General features: G+C 34.0%; 1 protein-coding gene across 13 annotated transcripts in view; it reads left to right on the top strand.

The window, feature by feature from the left end:
* Positions 1-19,839, top strand: part of GPHN (gephyrin) — a 617,199-nt gene that overhangs the window by 109,474 nt on the left and 487,886 nt on the right. For all 13 annotated transcript variants that reach the window (XR_013827354.1, XR_013827355.1, XM_079915075.1 and 10 more), the window contains exon 2: positions 4,351-4,429. Coding sequence is in view for 11 of the 13 variants with exons in the window: in XM_079915075.1 (XP_079771201.1) it covers positions 4,351-4,429 (79 nt within the window). In the remaining 2 variants the exon portion in view is untranslated. The remainder of the gene's footprint in view (positions 1-4,350; positions 4,430-19,839) is intronic.

The raw sequence follows: 19,839 nt of genomic DNA, 5'->3' as shown, positions 1-19,839 counted from the left end.
AGGCCGTGACAGTGAGAGGCCTGCGCACCGCGATGAAGAGTGGCCCCTGCTTGCCAGAACTAGAGAAAGCCCTTGCACAGAAACGAAGACCCAACACAGCCATAAATAAATAAATAAATAAATTAAAAAAAAAAAAAAGACATCTAGAGAGCATAAAGACAACCTACAGAATGGGAGAAGATATTTGTAAATCATATGTCTGGGTCTAGTATCCAGAATATATAAAGACGTCTTACAACTCAACAACCTAATTAAAAAGTGTGCAAAGAACTTAAATAGACATTTCTCCAAAGAAAATATACAAATGGCCAACAAGTATATTAAAGAATGCTCAACGTCATTTATCATTAGGGAAATATAATCAAAACCACAATGAGATAATACTTCACACCCCACTGTTACGACTAAATTTAAAAAGACAGACAATAACGTCTGTGCATGTGGGGAAATGGAATCCTTGTACATTGTTGGTGGAATGTAAAATAGTGCAGCTGCTTTGGAAAACAATTGGCAAAAAGTTAAACATGGAATTTCCGTATGATCCAGCAATTCCATTTCTGGATATATGCCTCAAAGAGTTGAAAACAGGTACTCAAACAAATATTTGTACGTGTGTGCTTACTTAGCCTCTTCACAATAACTGAAAGATGGAAACAGCTCAAATGGCCAACAAAGGGTGAGTGGATGAACAAAAGTGGTACATACATACAATGGAATATTATTCAGCCATAAAGAGGAATGATTTTTCTCTGTACATGGATGAACCTTGAAAACATTATGCTCAGTGAAAGAATTCAGACACAAAATGTCCTATATTGTATGCTTCCATTAGTATGAAATATCCAGAATTATTAAATCCATAGAGGCCAAAAACAGACTGGTGGTTGCCAGTGATTGGGGGAAGGGAAGGGAGGATTGGGGACTTGCTGCTTAACGGGTACCAGGTCTTCTCTTGGGATGATGAAAATGTTTTGGAAATAGACGTGGAGGTGCACAACATTGTGAATGAACTAAATGTCACAGAATTGTGCACTTTAAAATGGTTAATTCTGTGTTATGTGATTTTCATCTGAATAACAAAAAATATAGAGATTTATCTTAAAAAAATGAAACCAGGAATTATGGAGTTAGTCTAATTTTTCTTATATCAGGTATTAATTGAACTATCTGATATATTTTCAAAATAAAAGGAATTAAGTGCTCCTATTTTTTGGTATATATTAAAATTACAGCATAATGACATTTTCCGCTAAACCTTTAACTTTCACACTGTGATCATAGAAAGGGACAGTTTTTGAAAAATATGTGTGTTCCTAAGAACCAGCTCTTAATTTTGTGATATTAATCTTTGGAACAAAGAGCATAGTAATTCCTTTTGTTGGCATATACTGGGGGGGGGGGAAGAACAACAAAAAAATATGATGACCAAACTGATTGATTTTGGTGTGATTTACACATGAAAAAAGTATGTTCACTAGCTTCTTAAAATCTACCATGTTCTTATTTATAATTCAAAAACAAGATTTGTTACATTGGTGAAATATATTTTATTTTATATTTTAAATATATTTAAATATTTTAAATATATTTTATTAAAAATAAATATATTAGGCAGGTAGAGTTTCAGAATATTTGTTAAGAAACTATTGAATTTCTTTAGATTTCTTGCTCTGTTTTAAACTTAAACTTTGGATGAGATATGAACGTTAGAAAGTGCCTCCTTTAGCAAAATTCATTTTCATTAGCTGACTAATAAGCCTTTATAGGAGCAAAGTTTTATTCTATTTTAATTAAGCCTCCCAAACTTTCAGGCTCTTGAAGTTTTAACTAAGCTCTCATATTTGCCAAATTGGGCAAGAAACTTTATGAGAACAAATTTTATGATATAATATATTATAATTTCAATATTAGTTCAACGCAACTGGAAACCAACTTTCCTTATAGTGTGGCAACATTTTATTTTTTTCCTTTTGGCCCTAATTAGGAAATGTTGTAATGAGCATTTGTGTTAAAATTATGAAGAGCAGGAAATTTGTCTCGAATCAATAGGTTGAGATCAGTGTCTGTTAAATATGGAGAGAAAATTATATATTGATCAAAATTACCTCATTGTGAAAAAAAAAGGGGATACCTTTTTGGAGTTAATAATAAAACTGCAAACTTGATTTCAACTTCAGATCCTTTAAATGCATCATTATATACGTTTTTCATTTATATTAGAGGCAGATTCAGATTTAGGGAGCTTATAATTTTGAGCTGTAAGAAAAGGGAATATAAAATATGAATAAAATATTAGGTAATGGATTTTTGAAAGGGACAAGGCAAGTGTTATATTCTTGTTGCTCCTTATGAAGATTGAAAATGGCTAAGAGATACATAATAAAACTGTTAAATTGAAATAGGAAATAATAACTTAATATTTATGCTTACAAATACAAAACTTTTATATGAGTAAAATTTTATTTCACCTTTAATTTTGGGATGGATAGTTTATCAAGGTATAGACTTAGATTCTAGATATTCCCCCAGCATTTTAACTATATTGTTCCATTGTCTTCTGTATTCCATAGTTTATGTTGGACGCTCAGCTGCAAGTTTTATTGTTTTTCCTTTGAAGGTGATGTGTCCTTTTTTTCCCCTTGCTGTTTTTAAGGTTTTCTTCTTATCTTTGATTTTCAGCAGTTTGCTGAGGGTGGTTTTCTTTCACATTTTCCAGTACAGGGTTGGCTGTATTCCCAGAGTCAATGAGTAATGTATTATATCAGTTTTGGAATATTCTCAGCTGTTTTTTCTGAAAATATTGCTTCTTCCCCATTCTCTCTCTTCTCAACTACAATTACATTAGCTGTTTGATTCCAACATGTCTCTTATGCTCTGTTCTTTTTTTTTTTCTTCTTCTTTTTACTTCAGTTTGGATGCTCTCTTCAAGTTCACTAATCCTGTGTTTTGCTGTGTTGAGTTGGCTAAAAACCCACCCACAGATTTCTTAATTTCAGATACTGTATTTCTCAGTTCTAAAATTACTATTAGATTCTTTTTCACAGATTTTAATTCTCTATTGAAATGTGAGAACTTTCATCTACTGTGAACATTTTTTGTATATCTTCTTTAACTTATGGTTTTCTTAAACTCCTTGTCTTCTAATTCTGTATTATCTGTGGGTTGGCATATACTTTCAACTGTTTATTGGTCACATTTTGTCCCCTTTCCTGTACTTTGTAATTATTATCGTATACCAAATACTGTCTATACTAGGATAGAAATTGATGTAAATGTTATTTTCTTTCAATATTATATTAGAAAGAAATGATTAAGTGTTAACCGTCTCAACTCAGCCACAAATTGAGCTGGGTGGTTTGAGTGACAGCTTTAGATATACTCAGTGTGCCTCTGGTTTTAAATGTCTTAAGGGCTAGACCTGTTGCATTGCAGTTATTCCTCTGTGCTGTGGCTTTGTACTAATGTACTATGAAATTGTTGGAGATTTTACTCTACCATTTGGCTTCTGCCCCCTTTTACTCATCTCCCCTCTCAAGGTGGGATGCTTTTGATTGAGAGCAAATATCTTGAGGGGAGACCTATTGAAATTCTGCACTGAAAGTGGTAGACTCCATCTGTTGTAGTGTGACTTTAACTCCTAATCACTTCTGCACTGCAGAAAACATTATTTGCCCTGTGACCCATTCTCCTCTCCTTCCCCCAGAACTTCTTGTACAGTCCTAGGCCCCAGCAAATCTTCCAGAAGAAAACTGTCTGTGTCTTGTGGGTCCCATGGGATTCCAGTCTGTCATTGCCCGCCCAAGAGCTATCGCAAACTATGCTGGTTTCTCTTTTCCCTGGTAGTGTCCCTCTGTCTGGTTCTTACGTCTAGATGGTAAATCCTCCCAGTAATGAAACAATCAGGAGGCTCAGCTTACCCAAGAAGAGATAGCACTTTTCTCCTAGTTTATCCTTTTTGTATCCAAAGTTCTCCATTGTCTTTAAAAATATGATTTGGGGGGATAGTTTACCTTTTTTTTTTTTTTTTTTTTCTTGTTGTTGTGGAAGCAGTGACTTGCCACTATGGACTGGTAAATTAGTCTTGTAAAAGTAAAATAAAATTTAGACTCGTATGTTTATTCTTTTATATATTGTATTTATATAAAGTCTGTGTGCTTAGATTATTGATGTTATTGAATGTTAATATTTGCTGTTCAATCTACCAGGCCTAGAAATTGATCATTCTTGATGTTTAGAAAAACCCTATCCAGAGAACCAATTTTAATTTCAAAATTCCTTTTGGACAGTAATAATTTAAATGAAATGTAAACAAAAATTAATTTTCTTTTTCTTTCCCCTTTTCCTGTTTAGTGAGTGATAGTTGCTTCAGGAATCTTGCAGAAGATCGCAGTGGGATAAATCTCAAAGATCTTGTACAAGATCCTTCTTTGTAAGTATTTGGTTTTCAGTATTAAGTGTAAATTAAAACTTTATGATTTGTGTGACTTTTTCCAGAAGAGTTGTAACAGAACTGATTTAAGGTTGAGTAATTTCTTGTTTTCTGACAATTTGTGTTACATATAGTGAAGCACATAGAACAGTTTCAACAGAAGTGAAGTTATGGAACACTTTCTGTTTAGAAATTGAGGAGATTTTAGAAGACGAGATAAAGTTGTGATTAATGATTGACTTTCAAAGAGTATCTACTAATGGTTGATGATATCTTACCAATGTGGCAGTAGATAGTAGGCAGGGAAGATGATTAGTAGTTGTTTTGCTTGGGAAGGCAAGATTGAATTTGTTTACATAAATTTTAAGCTTTTTTGAATAATTTATAATAATCATTTGTAAGTATAATTACAAATGTAAAACGGTTATTTGTAATAACAATATACTTGACTGTATTGAATGTATTTCTGATGTTTTACATTAGAACACTATGTATAGCACAAGATTTTTGAAGAGTTTTGTAGGTTTCAATTTTTAATGTTCTGGCTCATGAGTCAGTTCCATTCTTTATCAGAACATATTTCATATCAGAATATAATGTCACTTTCTATTTCTATTTCATGAATCAATTTTTTTCAGCTTTATATTAACTGCAAATCATGCATACTATCTTCTGTAGGAAAATATCCTTCCAGTAAGATCACCTTTTATTAAAAAAACATTCAATACTAGTTAAGCCCTGGGCAGCAGGGAAAGAAAATTGAGTGTGGGCAGATGCTTTCTTTAATGATACTTAATGCATTCAGTAAAATATATTATAACAAAAAATTACTCTTCCACATCAGATGTAATCTATACTCATCCAGATTTTACTAGTAATTCATTTAAAATTGTGTGAGGAATAAAACACAGGAGTGTGTTGAACCTGAAGGTTATTGATTTCATAATGATTTTCCAAGTCATTAAAAAATAGAGTTACAAGACAGAATGGTGAAAATGATTGAATATTGAAGTTATTGTAATGAACTCATTATTGTAATGAGTTTCGAAATGAGTTTCCAATCCCAATTCTCTAATTTTTTTTTTAATGTCTCTCTTTTCCTCATTCAAAAGGATTGTCAGTATTCTTTCTCCATGATTTTTATTGAAAGGAAGATTGATAAGTTGTCCTTTCAGTTCTATAAATATTTAATGAAGAATAGAATTGTTCTATGTGGATATAAATATTCCTAGTAAATGAATATTGAATAACATGTGCATGAGGATATGGGAAGCTTTACAATATCATTGAAAGATGTCACCCATTTGGATAAAATAAATTATTCCATTGTATTATTTGTAAGGTATATTTTTGGTACAGTGGGATTATATATCTTTTTAATGCAGTGTTTTTGGAAAAAAATGTGCTTATATGGACTTCAATAATATAAAAGCTGTGGAGAATATACTTGAAAATTGGATTATAATAATGAGTTGTAGTGTTTTGAAACACTTTGGTACTTCTTCCTAGAATGTAGAATAATATTCATAATGTCACCTATCACTAAAATAGGAATTTAATCTTAGAGAAAATTTCTAAGAGAAATTTATCTCAGATCACTACTGCATTGAGTGGACAAAATAATTCTAAGTCTCTGTTTTAAAGTAGCTAGATATCTTAATTTAACATCATTCTCTTAACTTGGCATTAGTCTCTTGGCATTAGTCTTGAATGTAAGAATTCAGTGAGCAAGAATTTGTCTTTGCCCTTGACACTTGGATTTGGAAGGAACTTTTTTCTTAATAAGAATTGTCAAAATGTACTATTAATGACTGTAATTCATTTTTTAAAGATATATTTCTTGCTGAAATTCTGTAGGGAAAGAAATGTCTGATGTGGAAAACGAATGTGTTTTTTTCAGTTGTTATGATGGGAAATATTTTATTTTGAGTTACTATTCTGTAGCAACATTGACTTAGTACATACCTTGTACATACCTCTTGTCTGGCGCAGACTCCTAGATTTTTGATGTAATTCTTTACTGTTTGTTCATCAGTTCATGTACACTACTTTTTGGTTCTATATGAATTGTTTATGTTGTAACATTAAGTAGAAAATATTTCGGAAATAACTTTTCTGCAAAAATCCCCTCAAAAAATAACTGGCATTTGATGAGTACTCCTGACTAGTGTAAGGGTTGCTAAAATTGTATAATATGTTATTTTAATAAATGTTCCAAATAAAAAATATTATTAGAATAAGATATGTGTATTGAATGAATGCTCTATGTTAATATGCCTGGCAGATTTGTATTATGCTTCACCTACGTGAGCTCCTGATGCTGAAAGGAGTTGATGTGTGAAGAAAAATTAAGCACTGTGTTTCAATCACTAATGCTGTGAGAAAGGAAGACAGAATAAAGAGAGAAGGAAAAAGTAGGTTGAGAAGAACCCAGGCTAATCTGATCAATATTGTCACTCAGAATGGTGTGTAGAGTGTCTTAATCAGATAAATGAGCAGGTATGGGATATCTGTGGACAAAGTATAGTAATAAAACTGAGTTGTATGTGTGTATATGTATGAATGAATGAAGTTTGAGAGGTTTACTGCCACAGAGGAGAGCAAAAGGGCAGAACCAAAAGTGACTACTTTATACTCATATCTATGGCAAGCTAATGGAATAATGTGATAGATCCTCTGTAGTTTATCTAAACTGTGTATAGTACACAACCCAAGATTTTTAGTAAAATCGTTGTAGTAAAAGTAATTATTGGGCTTGAGTGAACTGAGTGAGCTATATTGTGTGAACATGATGAAGGAGGGATGCCATGGGAGGAGAAAAAAAAAATAAAGTTGTGAATCCCTAACCAAGACTTTCTGATCTTGTTACTAACTTTTGATTTGTTGTAATAATGAGAGCAGAATCTGACTTGTGGCAAGGTTGTGGTGAGGAGAATACATGACAAGCTCTCTTCTTTGGGTAGTTACTCTAAGAATATTTGTTTCTGTCGTAGTCTTGTAGGTGTTATGTACAAGACCAAGTAGAGGAACTTGACTTTCACTTTTTGCTAATAATGTGCCTAAAGATTTGTTTGACTTAGTAATTTGCATGCGTGTTAAATTTTGAAATAAACAATTAACAGTTTTAATTACTTATCTTCTATTTATGATTATAAACATTTTAAGAATGATTTCCTCTGCTGTATGTATAATTTGTCAATTTGAGTTGTTTTATGAGACTTCTTGTATTAGTTGTGGTCTTCAATGGCACATTGAAAAGTGTCAAATGTAACTTGATGTTATGTTAGAAACGTATCTAATGTGATACGTAATTTTCATACATACAAGAAACTATTAACATGGTATAATTAATTTTTGTTCTTTTTAAGTGGAGAGTTATGTGCTATTTAAATCATAAAAATTTTTGCTTTTTCTTGTTATCTATGCTGGAGAGATGACTATTATATGAAAAAGAGATACTGTATATAGCATACAGGAGATACTGTATATAGCATACTTTAAGTTATATCAGTTGTGTTCTCTATAGTGATAATTCTCAAAAATGCTTTCAAATTTCCATTGTCTATTTGCTGAAGATGAAAAATAAAACATATTAGCATATTTATGCTTTAGATTTGTTATTGCTTATTTATAAACTATTTAGCAGAGATAATTATTTGAACTCAGATTCATTTATAGAAATTATTAAAAGCTGTTTAAGAATCAAAAGAGGAAATGTAACATAAGAATGTAAAGGACTAACAGAAATTGAATACCTGTTTGTGCTACTCATTGTGTTGATGCTGATTGTGTGTGTGTGTGTGTGGGGGGGGGGTATAGATGGATGTGCCTTGTTTGTTTAATTTGCAAAAGCTCTTAAAAATTTTGGTGCATCGTAGATATGTGATATGTAAATCAGAGGAAGAATTATTTAATTCATAGAAGAATTGTCCATCTCTGAATACTAGAAATATAATTCATAATGTAGGATATTAGTAATTTTCTTTATAGGGCAAATAGGGAAGGTTTATATTCCTTGAAAATTTTGCAAAACATGACAATTATGTCAGTCTTTGTTGTTTTTCTGTTACTCAGAATGTATTTTAAATTGCTTCAGTCATGTTAAGATTTTGAAAAAGATTTTACCAAATTATGACCTCTTGTGATTTTTAAGAAAGGATGATTCAATAAAATAGAAGAAATCTTAATTATAAATTCTGGATAAATTGTATTACAGATGAGGAAATACTTCTTGTCAATATTCTTGGTGTTTTTTTTTTAATTGTGGTAAAATAAGTGTAACATAAAATTTACTGTTTTAACCAATTTTACCATTTATAAGTGTACAGTTCAGTAATGTTAAGTATATACACACTGTTGCAGCCTATCCCTAGACTTTTTCATCTTGGAGAACTGTAACTTTATACCGATTAAACAATAACTCCCTGTATTCCCCTCCTCCCAGCCTCTGGCAACTACCATTCTTTCTGTTTCAGTAGTTTTGGAATACTCTAGGAATCTCATAAGTGGAATCATGCAATATTTGTCTTTTTGTGATTGGTTTATTTCAGTTAGCACAATTACTTATTCATCCATTGATGGGCACTGAGATGCATCTACCTTTTGGCTGTTGTGAATAATGCCGCTCTAAACATGGGTGTGCCAATATGTCCTTGAGACCCTGGTTTCAATTCTTTTGGATATATACCCAGAAGCAGAATTGCTGTATCATATGGTAATTCTGTTTTTAAGTTTTTGAAGAACTTCCATAGTGTTTTCCATAGTGATTGCACCATTTTATATTCCTGCCAACAGTGCATAAGTGTTCCAATTTCTCCACTTCCTCACCAACACTCATTTTCTGTTGGTTTTTGTTTTTTAATATAGTAGCCATCCTAATGGGTGTGAGGTGATGTGTTCTTGGTATTTTTAATTGAACTTCACTTCTTTTATCTTTAATAATTTTGATGCAGCTCATCTAGAGAGTAAAGAAAAATAAAAGGTACTCTGTCTGATTATTATGATACTTTGGTACCTTGTGAAGTAAACTGTGTTACTTAGTAAAATAGAAATTCTTTTCACTGTCATTACAAAGATTATAAAGTACAAATACATCCAGGGTAATTTCATAACAGTATCATTTTAATCAATTAATCTTCCTTGTTATGTATTGTATTACTTGTCTTGTATTAATACTTCTCTTTGTTATACCTAATCTGTAAAGGATTGCTTTTGGGTAAAAAATAATTTTCTTTTTTAGTTAGAAGGTGCCTGATTGGAAATGCAGCATACTAATTAAATAATAACAAAAACCTGCTAGTTGAAATGTATTTTGATAGTATAGATCATTAGTGTTTGATAATGGCATTTAATGTTTAAGAACAAAGATAAAATTGGACAAAATAGTTGTATCTGATTGTAAATTTCTTAGACATGAACATTTTATTTACCTTTATGTGCTTCTTTACAAATTTTACCACCTTTGGTGGAAGCTATTCTTTTCATGGTCCTGAAACACAGCCTCATCCCCCTGAGTATGTATACTTGTCTTCACACTACAATCTGATTGAATGATATTTTGGTCCCTTGGATCATGACATTAAATATGAAGGAAAGGCAGGATTGCCATCTGGAAAGCAATCATATCTAAATATAGCCTGTACTTATCTGCTGGTGTTAAGACAGGTTGCCGTGGTGAACTGAATTTCTTAAAAATGCCAGTCAACAGAAGATAAACTGGTTTTTGAAGTGGTTATTTTCCGTAGAGCTGTACATTCTCATACTTCAGGTAGATGATTTTAGTTAATGTTTTTTACGGCTTTTTGATTACATTTCAATTTTAATGTTTTTTATGGCTTGCTTATTAAATTTCAATTTTAGAGTATCTTTGAGACCTTTAAGATATTTAAAAAATATTTCTCTTTAGGTTTTTTTTAAAAATTATTTTATTTTTGGCTGCATTGGGTCTTTGTTGCTGCATGTGGGCTTTCTCTAGTTTTGGCGAGCGAGAGCTACTCTTCGTTGTGGTGCATGGGCTTCTCATTGCGGTGGCTTCTCTTGTTGTGGAGCACTGGCTCTAGGCACGCAGGATGCAGTAGTTGTGGTGCGCGGACTTATTAGTTGTGGCGCACAGGCTTAGTTGTCTGTGGCATGCTGGATCTTCCCGGATCAGGGCTTGAACCCATGTCCCCTGCGTTGGCAGGCGGATGATTAACCACTGCGCCACCAGGGAAGTCCCAAGAGACCTTTAATTATTAAACAAAATATAAGAGTTTTTATATTGTTATCCTTTGTTTCTCTTAAGATAAATTTCATTTGATGTGGAAATGATTTTTCCAAGGACAGCATTTTAAACATTATTGATCATTCATTTTGCTCTGCTGCCAATAGTTCTGCTAGATCTAAGACAGATACCAAAGCTGTCTTGTCTGTAGTAACATCTCTAACTGTAAGTTTTTATCATTTTTAATCAGGTTCCTTTTTGGATTATATGGTTATTAGACTGTAAAGTATATATTTGGACAGTACAGCTTAATCTAGGCTGGTGCTAAGGTATTATGGTACTGTGCTCTATGTCAGAACTGCAAATCCAAAGACTTTGGATTATACTTTACTTTTAGAAGACTTTCTCTCATTTTCATCATTCCGTACATTCCTGGGAATGTATGTTGCAGTTTTTATGGGTTCATTTGTTTAAAAATTTATTTAATCAAAACACTAGTAGATATTCATCTTACATCCTTCAGCAATTAGGTTTAATTGACATTGTTCTTGTAATTAAGGAACATATGGGGCTTCCCTGGTGGCGCAGTGGTTGAGAGTCCGCCTGCCGATGCAGGGGACACAGGTTCGTGCCCCGGTCCGGGAAGATCCCACATGCCGCGGAGCGGCTGGGCCCGTGAGCCATGGCCGCTGAGCCTGCGCGTCTGGAGCCTGTGCTCCGCAACGGGAGAGGCCGCAGCGGTGAGAGGCCCGCGTACCGCAAAAAAAAAAAAAAAAAAAAAAAAAAAGGAACATATGATTGAAGATGGATAATATCTGAGTTGTCTGCCTGAGGCATATAGATGACCAATCCAGTATTAGAATTTTTTAATGAAATAAATAATGTATTTTAATTAGTTGATTCTTTCATTTTCAGCGTACAGAAACCTAAGTCAAACTAGCTTCAGAAGCTAATTTGTGATTTGATTGGCATATGTAACTAAGGAGTACTTCTCAAGGAATCAAGAAAGAGTTTCAGAAACCAGATCAAGGGTGGGAGCCTCAAAGAAGAGAATTAGAGAGTTTGTGCAACTGGTTTTGTTTCTCTCACTTTCCGTCATCATCTCTTTTGGTTTTTCTTGGCTTTATTCTCACTTACAGCAGTCAGGCTTTCTCCATGAAATGGGCAAGATGGCTGATAACTTACTCTAATTCCCTTCCTTCTAGCTTCATGATCTCTCTTCACTTCATCTCTAAAACATAAAATCTCATGGAATAATTCTGATTTTGTTAATCTGGTCATGTGTCCAAACCTCCGCCAATCACTGTGGCCAGGGGTATAGGCTATCTTTACTTACCAGTCATGGGAGAGATGCCTGTGGTCAGAATGGTGGAATATCCTAATTAAATGAGAGAGAAGATAGTTCCAGAAAAAGAGTGATAAAACTAAGAGATGTGTAGTGTATTCAGTCTCAGCTGTTAATTTAAGGACAAATGTATACATTGTCAAGAATTGTTATTATTTTAAAGCAGAACATTTTGCTTGCCTTCCCATATCATCTCAATTAGATAGGTATTGGTAGTAATAGCTATAATAATTTTAAAGGACTGCATAGTTCAATTAATTGATAATAGTTGTTCCCTATTTCCTGATATTATTTACTGTTTATGTAGTACACACACGCAAATGTGAAATGACTCAGATGAATTTATTACATTAATTACAACTGGCTAGACAGCAGGTGGAATAATAACAGATTATTTCTGTCTTTCCATACTTATTTCTTAAAAAGAGAAACTTTACCGCTATCAGTCAAAAAAGGAAAAGGAGTCAAAGATTCTCATTCCCCTTTCCATTGTAATACCTTAACTGAGGAATATTATTATAGAGGCATATAAAAGTTTAATGGGAGCACTGACAAAGTATTTTAAAAAGAGGTGATCCTTGAAATGAAGCTTTTGTTAAGGAAAAAAAAAAACAGGAAAGGAGGAATGGAGGGAGCAAAGAAGGAATAACAGAGAGAGAGGGAGAGAATGATTGATTATGAGAATGAATAGAAACTCCAGGGGTATGTTACACTTTTTAGAAACTCAGTTTGGCTGAAGATGAATGAGAGTCTACGAGATTAAAACTAGTGATTAAAACAAAGTTTTGATATCCATGTATTTCGTTTATCAAGAACACATTGATACATCTGACACTGATGGTCAGAGTGAAAAAATGAATGATTGCATTGTCTACTTATATTAGTTTTATATTGCCATGTAACAGATTACCACAAACTTTCTTAAAACAATACGTATTTATTATCTCACAGTCAGGATTTTGGGCACAGTTTAACTGGTTCCTTTGCTCAGGATCTCCCAAGATTGCAAATCTAAGTGTTGGCTGGGGATTGCATTTTCATCTGGAGGCTTGACTAAGGAAGATTGCTCCAAACTAGTTCAGGTTGTTAGCAGAATTTGTATCCTTGTGTTGTATGACTGTATATCCTGCTTTTTGCTGGGAGTTGGCTAGTTTCCATTTGCACCTTCCATCATCTTACAGTCTATTGCCCACTACATTGAAATTGCCTTTTCTGCATGGGAATCATACTCAATTAGTTTAGTTCTGTCAATTTAGAGATGTAAAACCTAAAGCTCAGCTGAGTTGTGATTTATCTAAGGTCCTAAAACTACATGGTGATGGGCCTCCTGACAACCAGGCATTGTGTTCTTTCTACTCCTCGCCTTAGTTTTGACTTTCTTGATTTTGTTCTCACATTTAAAAAAATTTTTTTTCCAGTTTTATTGAGATATCATTGACATACAGCACTGTGTAAGTTTAAGATCTACAGCATAATGACTTCACATTTGGTTTTAGTTTGTATTGCTGCGTTTATTAAAAATATGATGGAATAACATCTTAGCACTGGCCACCTAGGAACTGACATTAAAATGTTTGAAAATATTTTTTTCTATATGGCTTGTAGGTATATGACTTTTGATCATTTAATTGTTCTCTCACCATGAACTTTTATATATATTTTTTTTTCTCAATTTTTATTAGGAGGAGGTGGAACAGAATTTTTGTTTCCTTTGGTTATGGTTTATGTTGGTATCTGCAGAGACTAAACGTGAGATTGAAAGTGAGATTTAACACCTGCAAAGGAAAAGCCTCAATGAAATAATGACAGTTGAGTCCTATATATGAACTCCTTTTGGATTTTTCGGTGAAAGATTGTTGGTTGTTGGTTGGGAAGACAAACAGGCAGGTAAAGAAGCTTGCTAATCAAAAGTCTGCCTAAGTATGCTTCCCTAATGAGTTTCCTAAGAAACACCTGCTTGTGACTCAGCCTACATTAGGAAGAAAATGACAAAAGAAAAGCTAGGAGAAGAGACCCATTTATTTCTTTTCTAGATGTTTTAAGAGTTTAAAGTTTTAAAATACTATTCTTTGAGAGTAAGGAGAATTAAATTACCTTTACCCAGCTGGGAAAACATCCACAATACTAGACAATTGGGCAGCAGTTTAAAGGAGACTAGCCCTTGCTGCCCCTTCTTTCCACTCCTACCTGGTCACTGTGGTAAATGTTAAGTACCCTAATCTTTTTTTACCTTCCGAGGGAGATTAAATGAACGTTAAGAAGGAAGCCTAAATTTTAAATTTAGGGTAATCCATTTAGGGAGGAAGGCTGGTTGAGCTGATAGAGCTTGGATTTTTTTCCTTCCTGGAGTCCTCTATGATCTCCCATGTGCTCCTCCTATATGTTGCCTAAACTTCTATCATAGCTTTTTACACTATATTATCATTGTTTGTGTATGTACTATCTGTATTTCTCAATAGATTATAACTTACTTAAGGGCAGAGACTGTTCATGTTTAATCTTATATCGCTACCACCTACCACAATAGACCCAACCAGACATATTCCTTAAATAGTTGAGTGAAGGAATGAATGTGCGATTTAGTGACTAAATGAAAGAATGGGTAATGGAAAGAGTAAGAGAGTAACAGACTGAATGTATAGTGAATATACATTGGCAAAACCTGCGTTTTCCCCATTCTTCAGGCAGTTCTAACATTCAGCCCTTTATTGGTGTTCAATACAAAAGTCTACCCTCTGTTGACCTAATAGCTGTATTTAAACTTTGATCAGCATTGGTTCCTTCTGCAGCCTCAGTATCTTTCTAAGTGTGTATGACATAAATGAGAGACCTAACTCCATGAGCAAAAGGAGTCACTAATCCTCATGGTTTTGATTTATAAGCAGTTGCTGTTTAGAATACTGAGAAGATGTCGCCAACAAAGGATTCCATTTTTTCCTGATGAAATCGAGGAAGATCCCTGAAAGCATTTTCAAAATTGAATCTATTTCTGAACAGTTCACTTTGAAAATAACTCTCATAGCATAATTTTGTAGAGGAAAAAAAATAATTTGAGTAATTCAGTCTTACTTTAACTTGTTTCTTAAAAGACAGTAATTTAAAAAGTAAGTTAAGATATTTTTCTTTTCTGTAAAGTTGTATCTTATCTTTCCCTCTTTTATAAATAACTAAGAGCATAGTCAGACGAAAAATATTTGAGTTGCACTTTGTGAGGTGAAGTGACATTTATATTCTGGTCAGACTTTCACTTAGCCACCTGGCATTGAGTGCAAATTTTTATAGTTCACTTAAATTGGAAGCAAAGTGATATTAAGTCTTGACATTTTTTAGCAGAAAAAAATGAAATGTAAATAGGGTACTTTTTAATACTTAGTTTAAAACATTCTTTTCTCCTCTATCATTAAGTCAAGAATTTAGAAGTGCTTAAAAAATAACTAGTGAATATTTGTTGAGTATATACTATGTGTCATTTAATATGGTAGGACCTGGAAATTAATGGTAAATAAAGCAGGCATGGTCCTTGCCACAATTTGGGGGACAGTTTTTAATAAAATGGACTTCAGGTTACTCTTTCTGTTTCCAGAATACCTTTATAAAGGACAGTGGTTTGGGAAGGTGTCAGATATTGCTAAAAAGATGTAATCCAAAGGTCAGTTGTGTGTCCTAATAAAGTATATTACATTCTCAAAAGGGTAGAATTAGATCATTTGTTATATATGTTATTTATAACTTTTAAATTTAGTTATTTCATTAATTTATTCAGACCAGTGATTTAGTCAGGATAATTGGATTTGAGAAAGCCATCCAGAACAAGCTGTAGTTTGTCAGTGCCTCCCTTAAAGTGTAATGGAAAAACTGAAGACAGTGTTTTAGATTTGATCTGGCTATCACTGAAGAGATTAAGACTTGCTGAAATTGTTTGTTGCACTTCTAATTCTTTGTGAATTTACTTTAACTTTTTTTTTTGGAGGGAGTGGGGAGCAGGTAGGGAGCCTGAACAGAAGAAGCATTATCCTCCTTTTCTAAGGATCTTTTTAATGTCTAGACAACTTTATTCTTTATTGAGATCTAAATCATATACCATACAGTTCATCCATTTAAAGTGTACACTTTAATGGGTTGTTTTAAAATTTTTATTTTATATTGGAGCATAGTTGATGAACAATGTTGTGTTAGTTTCAGGTGTACAGCAAAGCTATTCAGTTATACATTTACATGTATCTATTCTTTTTCAAATTCTTTCCCCATTTAGGTTATTACAGAATATTGAGCAGCATTCCCTCTGCTATGCAGTAGGTCCTTGTTGGTTATCTGTTCTGAATACAGCAGTGTACATGTCAATCCCAAGCTCCCAATCTGTCCCTCCCCTCCACCCTTCTCCCCGGTAACCATAAGTTTGTCCTCTAAGTCTATGAAATCTATTTCTGTTTTGTAAGTAAGTTCATTTGTATCTTTTTTTTTTTTTAGATTCTGCATATAAGCGATATCATATGATATTTGTCTGACTTACCTTACTTAGTATGGTGATCTCCAGATCCATCCATGTTGTTGAGGTTGGCATTATTTCATTCTTTTTAATGGCTGAGTAATATTCCATTGTATATATGTAACACATCTTCCTTATCCATCCATCCGTCGATGGACATTTAGGTTGCTTCCGTGTCTTGGCTACTGTAAACAGTGCTGCAGTGAACACTGAGGTGCATGTATCCTTTTGAACCATGTTTTTTTCTGGATATATGCCCAGGAGTGGGATTGCTAGATCATATGGTAGCTCTATTTTTGGTTTCTTAAGGAACCTCCATACTATTCTCCATGGTGACTGTACCAATTTACATTCTACACCAACAGTGTAGGAGGGTTCCCTTTTCTCTGCACCCTATCCAGCATTTATTGTTTGTAGACTTTTTGATGATGGCCATTGTGACTGGTGTGAGGTGATATCTCATTGTAGTTTTGATTTGCATTTCTCTAATAATTAGCGATGTTGAGCAGCTTTTCATGTGCCTCTTGGCCATCTGTATGTCTTCTTTGGGGAAATGTCTATTTAGGTCTTCTGCCCATTTCTTGGTTGGGTTATTTGTTTTTTTGATACTGAGCCGGATGAACTGTTTGTAAATTTTGGAGATTAATCCCTTGTGGGTCACATCGTTTGCAAATATTTTCTCCCATTCTGTGGGTTGTCTTTACATTTTGTTTATGGTTTCCTTTGCTGTGCAAAAGCTTTTAAGTTTAATTAGGTCCCATTTGTTTATTTTTGTTTTTATTTCCATTACTCTAGCATATGGCTTGGAAAAGATATTGCTGCAGTTTATGTCAGAGAATTTTCTAAGAGTTTTATTGTATCTGATCTTACATTTAGGTCTTTAATCCATTTTGAGCTTATTTTTGTGTATGGTGTTAAAGAATGTTCTAATTTCATTTTTTACACATAGCTGTCCAGTTTTCCCAGCACCATTTATTGAAGAGATTGTCTTTCCTCCATTGTATATTCTTGTCTCTTTTGTTGTAGATTAATTGACCATAGGTGCATGGGTTTTTTTCTGGGCTTTCTATCCTGCTCCATTGATCTGTATTTTGGTTTTTGTGCCAGTTCCATACTGTTTTGATTACTGTAGCTTCGAAGTCAGCTCTGTTTTTCTTTCTCAAGATTGCTTTGGCTGTTCAGGGTCTTTTGTGTCTCCATACAAATTTTAAGATTTTTTGTTCTGGTTCTGTGAAAAATGCCATTGGTAATTTGATAGGGATTGCATTGAATCTGTAGAGTGCCTTGGGTATTATACTCATTCTGACAATATTGATTTTTCCAATCCAAGAACACGGTATATCTTTTCATCTCTTTGTGTCATCTTTAATTTCTTTCATCAGCATTTTATAGTTTTTGGAGTACAGGTCTTTTGTCTCCTTAGGTAGGTTCATTCCTAGGTATGAATAAACCTAGGAATTATTCTTTTTGATGTGATTGTTTCTTTAATTTCTCTTTCTGATCTTTTGTTGTTAGTGTGTAGAAATGCAACAGATTTCTGTGTATTAATTTTGTATCCTGCAACTGTACCGAATTCATTGATGACCTCTACTAGTTTTCTGGTAGCATCTTTAAGATTTTCTGTGAATAATATTGGGTTGGCCAAAAAGTTTGTTCAGATTTTTCCTTAAGATGTTACAGAAAAACCTGAATGAACTTTTTGGCCAACCCAATATTAAGTAATTTGCAGTGACAGTTTTACTACTTCTTTTCCAATTTGGATTTCTTTTATTTCTTTTTCTTCTCTGATTGCTGTGACTAGCACTTCCAAAACTATGTTGAATAAAAGTGGCAAGAGTGGACATCCTTGTCTTGTTCCTGATCTTAGAGGAAGTGCTTTCAGCTTTTCACCATTGAGTATGATGTTAGCTGTAGGTTTTTCAAGTATGGCCTTTATTATGTTGAAGTATATTCCCTCTGTGCCCACTTCTGGAGAGTTTTTATCATAAATGGGTGTTGAATTTTGTCAAAAGCTTTTTCTGCATCTATTGAGATGATCATGGTTTTTATTCTTCAATTTGTTGATGTGGTGTGTCATACTGACTGATTTGTGGATATTGAAAAATCCTTGCATCCCTGGGATAAATGCCACTTGATCATGGTGTATGATCCTTTTATTGTATTGTTGGATTTGGATTGCTGGTATTTTGTTGAGGATTTTTGCATCTATGTTCATCAGTGATATTGCCTGTAATTTTTTTTCGTAGTATCTTTGTCTGGTTTTGGTATCAGGGTGATGGTGGCCTCATAGGATGAGTTTGGGAGTATTCCTTCCTCATCAATTTTTTGGAATAGTTTCAGAAGGATAGGTGTTAACTCGTCTCAGAATGTTTCATAGAATTCGCCTGTGAAGCCATCTGGTCCTGGACTTTTGTTTGTTGGAAGATTTTTACTCACAGTTTCAATCTCAGTACTTGTGATTGGTCTGTTGATATTTTCTATTTCTTCTTGGTTCAGTCTTGGGAGATTGTACCTTTCTATGAGTTTGTTCCTTTCTTCCAGGTTGTCCATTTTATTGGCATATAGTTGTTAATGATCCTTTGTATTTCTGTGGTGTCTGTTGGAACTTCTCCCTTCTCATTTCTAATTTTATTGATTTGAATTCTCTCCCTTTTTTCTTTTTTTTTTTTTTTTTTGCGGTACACGGGCCTCTCACTGTTGTGGCCTCTCCTGTTGCGGAGCACAGGCTCCAGACGCACAGGCTCAGCGTCCATGGCTCACGGGCCCAGCCGCTCTGTGGCATGTGGGATCCTCCCAGACCGGGGCATGAACCCGTGTCCCCTGCATTGGCAGGCGGACTCTCAACCACTGCGCCACCCGGGAAGCCCTCCCTTTTTTTCTTGATGAGTGTGGCTAAAGGTTTATCAATTCAGTTTATCTTTTTGAAGAACCAGCTTTTAGTTTCATTGATCTTTTCTGTTGTTTCTTTTGTTTCTATTTCATTTATTTCTGCTCTCATCTTTATAATTTCTTTCCTTCTATTAATACTACCTTTGGGTTTTGTTTGCTCTTCTTTCTCTAGTTGCTTTAGGTTTAATTTTAGGTTGTTTATTAGAGATTTTTCTTGTTTCCTGAGGTAAGATTATATTGCTATCAACTGCAGAAGACCTTCCAATACTGGCAGGTAGGCCTGGCCCACAGGTCACTGATTTTTTCCCCTGGGTCCTGGTGTGAACAGGACCTTGTATGCACCCTCCAAGAGTGGAGTTTCTGTTTCCCCCAGTTGTGTGGAATTCTTGCGATCAAATCCTGCTGACCTTCAAAGCCAGATTCTCTGGCAGCTACTCCTCCCGTTGCCAGACCCCCAGGCTGGAAAGCCTGACGTGGGGCTCAGGACT

Source organism: Stenella coeruleoalba (genome assembly GCF_951394435.1).
Source record: "Stenella coeruleoalba genome assembly, chromosome: 2".
NCBI classification, from domain to species: Eukaryota; Metazoa; Chordata; class Mammalia; order Artiodactyla; family Delphinidae; genus Stenella; species Stenella coeruleoalba.
The sequence above is the reverse complement of the archived record's forward strand: the minus strand, read 5'-3'. Positions and strand labels throughout refer to the sequence as shown.